General features: G+C 41.5%; 1 protein-coding gene across 1 annotated transcript in view; it reads right to left on the bottom strand.

Moving 5' to 3' along the window:
- Positions 1 to 2,500, bottom strand: part of LOC138970855 (arylsulfatase B-like) — a 21,017-nt gene that overhangs the window by 3,546 nt on the left and 14,971 nt on the right. The window contains exon 11 of the mRNA XM_070343409.1: positions 588 to 646. Within this exon, the coding sequence (XP_070199510.1) occupies positions 588 to 646 (59 nt within the window). The remainder of the gene's footprint in view (positions 1 to 587; positions 647 to 2,500) is intronic.

The raw sequence follows: 2,500 nt of genomic DNA, 5'->3' as shown, positions 1-2,500 counted from the left end.
TTGCTTGGCCAAAATTTCAATCAATTTGATTGAAAAATGAGGGTGTGACAGTGCCGCCTCAACGTTTACAAAAAGCCGGATATGACGTCATGAAAGACATTTATCGAAATAATGAAAAAAACGTCCGGGGATATCATTCCCAGGAACTCTCATGTAAAATTTCATAAAGATCGGTCCAGTAGTTTAGTCTGAATCGCTCTACACACACACACGCACAGACAGACACAGACAGACACACACACACACACACACACACACACACACACACACACACACACACACACACACACACACACACACACACACACACACACACACACACACACACACACACACACATACACCACGACCCTCGTCTCGATTCCCCCTCTATGTTAAAACATTTAGTCAAAACTTGACTAAATGTAAAAAGAACATACTAACAGAAGAAAATAAAACACGAAAAGCAGAGAGCAGCAAATGTGTTGACATTTGCGAACTTACTCGATTTCATGCTTTGGGCGTTGTAAGCAAAACGATATGATGCTGAGCCACAGTGAACATAGTATACAGGGGGAAAAAAGAGGATAAAAAGAGGTGCCACTCACCCGGACTCTGCCCAGCCAGGCCCAGTATGGTGGGGAACCAGTCTACGGCGTGCATCATTCTGAGGACAACCACAATCTCTCTTTGTACACGTCATTATTCTGAGGACAACCACAATCTCTCTTTGTACACGTCACCATTCTGAGGGCAACAACAGTCTCTCTTTGTACACGTCATTAATCTGATGACAACAACAGTCTCTCTTTGTACACGTCAGCATTCTGAAGACCTCAGTAATCTCTCTTTGTACACGTCATTATTCTGATAACACGAATTATCGCATTTTTACTGATCACATGACAAAAGCAGCTGTTGTCATTGGTCAACTAGGAACTGTATATCAATTGATATCGTGCGGGAAGTGCCTAGTAAATTTGATATCGTGCAGGAAATAGTTTATGAATTTTAGTTTTGAAGAAAAAAAATCTCACCTGAAGGAAACAAATGTCTCCCTGCTTTTAAAATCCCAAATTTATAAAAGGAAAGTAACTGCATCAGAAAGAGTAAGCTGTGCAATGACGAAAAAACAACTTCTCCCACCCAGCTTTAACAGAGAAGCAGTAGAAAAGAATGTTACAATCTTACCGACTGAGGTGGTTGGAACAGCCATAAACAAGGCTGACCTTGAAAGTACCAGTAAGGGAACATGGCATGACCCCCTCAGAAAACTGTGAGATCTCTTACACTGTTACAGTGTTTCAGCGCACATCACTCACAAACACTGAGGCAGGAAACATGATAAGCAGACGATTTAAACAGTTCGCACCTGCATGAACCATTCTCCACCCTTCTTAGTCGTAGCCATATAACATCAACCCTAGGCATCTTTCAGTTTCTCACAGTTACAGCGCCTTCGGAGGACGCCATTTTGGATGCCGTTTTGGATGTGTCGTCTGCACTGAGCTTCGACAACATTATTATTCAGTCCGTCGACGCCGACAAATACCTGGAAGCTTTATTGGACACACAAAATGAGCCAGAGGACTTCACTGATACAGCCTGGCGCACTTCAGTTCCTCCCATTGTTCAGAATTGCCAAATCGACAGTCAAAAAGTCTACGCCGGACTGATGAAGTAACTGGGACTTTCGTACTTCGCTGTTCCTTCCAACTCCACTGAACTTGTTAGCCTTTGCTTGTGATCTGTTTAGACCGTATATTTTTGTTCTGTTTGCATTTTAAATGCGTTATTTTTGTCTGAGAAAAAGAAACTGTTACTGAAAAATAAAAGTAAGAGCAACGAAGTTCAGTGCGAAAGCAGAAAAAGACAAATCCAACATTTCCAACATGGCAGTAGCCTCCCTTGCGTTTGTCCGACTTCTTGAGACACAGGTTAATGGTTCTTACTGTTCCGAATGCGATAAAATCGTTATCGTTAGATTTGACCGTGATATCAACATTTATCAGTCTGAATGTCTCGAAAGGCTGAATCATATCAGATCTCGGCTCCCGCCTCGACTGATCTGATATGATTTCAGCTTTCTCGACATTCAGACTGATAAATGTTGATATCACGGTCAAATCTAACGATAACTAATACAATCTCTTTTTGTACACGTCATCATTCTGAGGGCAACAACTCTTTCTGTGTACACGTCATCTTTCTGAGGGCAACAACTCTATATTTGTACACGTCATCATTCTGAGGGCAACAACTATTTCTTTGTACACGTCATCATTCTGAGGACCACAACAATCTCTCTTAGTACACGTCACCATTCTGAGAACAACAACAGTCTCTTTTTGTACACGTCATCATTCTAAAGACCACAACAGCCTCTTTTTGTACACGTCATTAATCTGGTGACAACAACAGTCTCTCTAAGTACACGTCATCATTCTGGGGGACAACAACAGTCTCTTAGCACATTTCAATGTTAAAAAAAACCCACTCGTGTAAATCTATACTGTTCAAA

The sequence above is a fragment of the Littorina saxatilis genome, linkage group LG7 (genome assembly GCF_037325665.1).
Source record: "Littorina saxatilis isolate snail1 linkage group LG7, US_GU_Lsax_2.0, whole genome shotgun sequence".
Lineage (NCBI taxonomy): Eukaryota > Metazoa > Mollusca > Gastropoda > Littorinimorpha > Littorinidae > Littorina > Littorina saxatilis.
The sequence above is the reverse complement of the archived record's forward strand: the minus strand, read 5'-3'. Positions and strand labels throughout refer to the sequence as shown.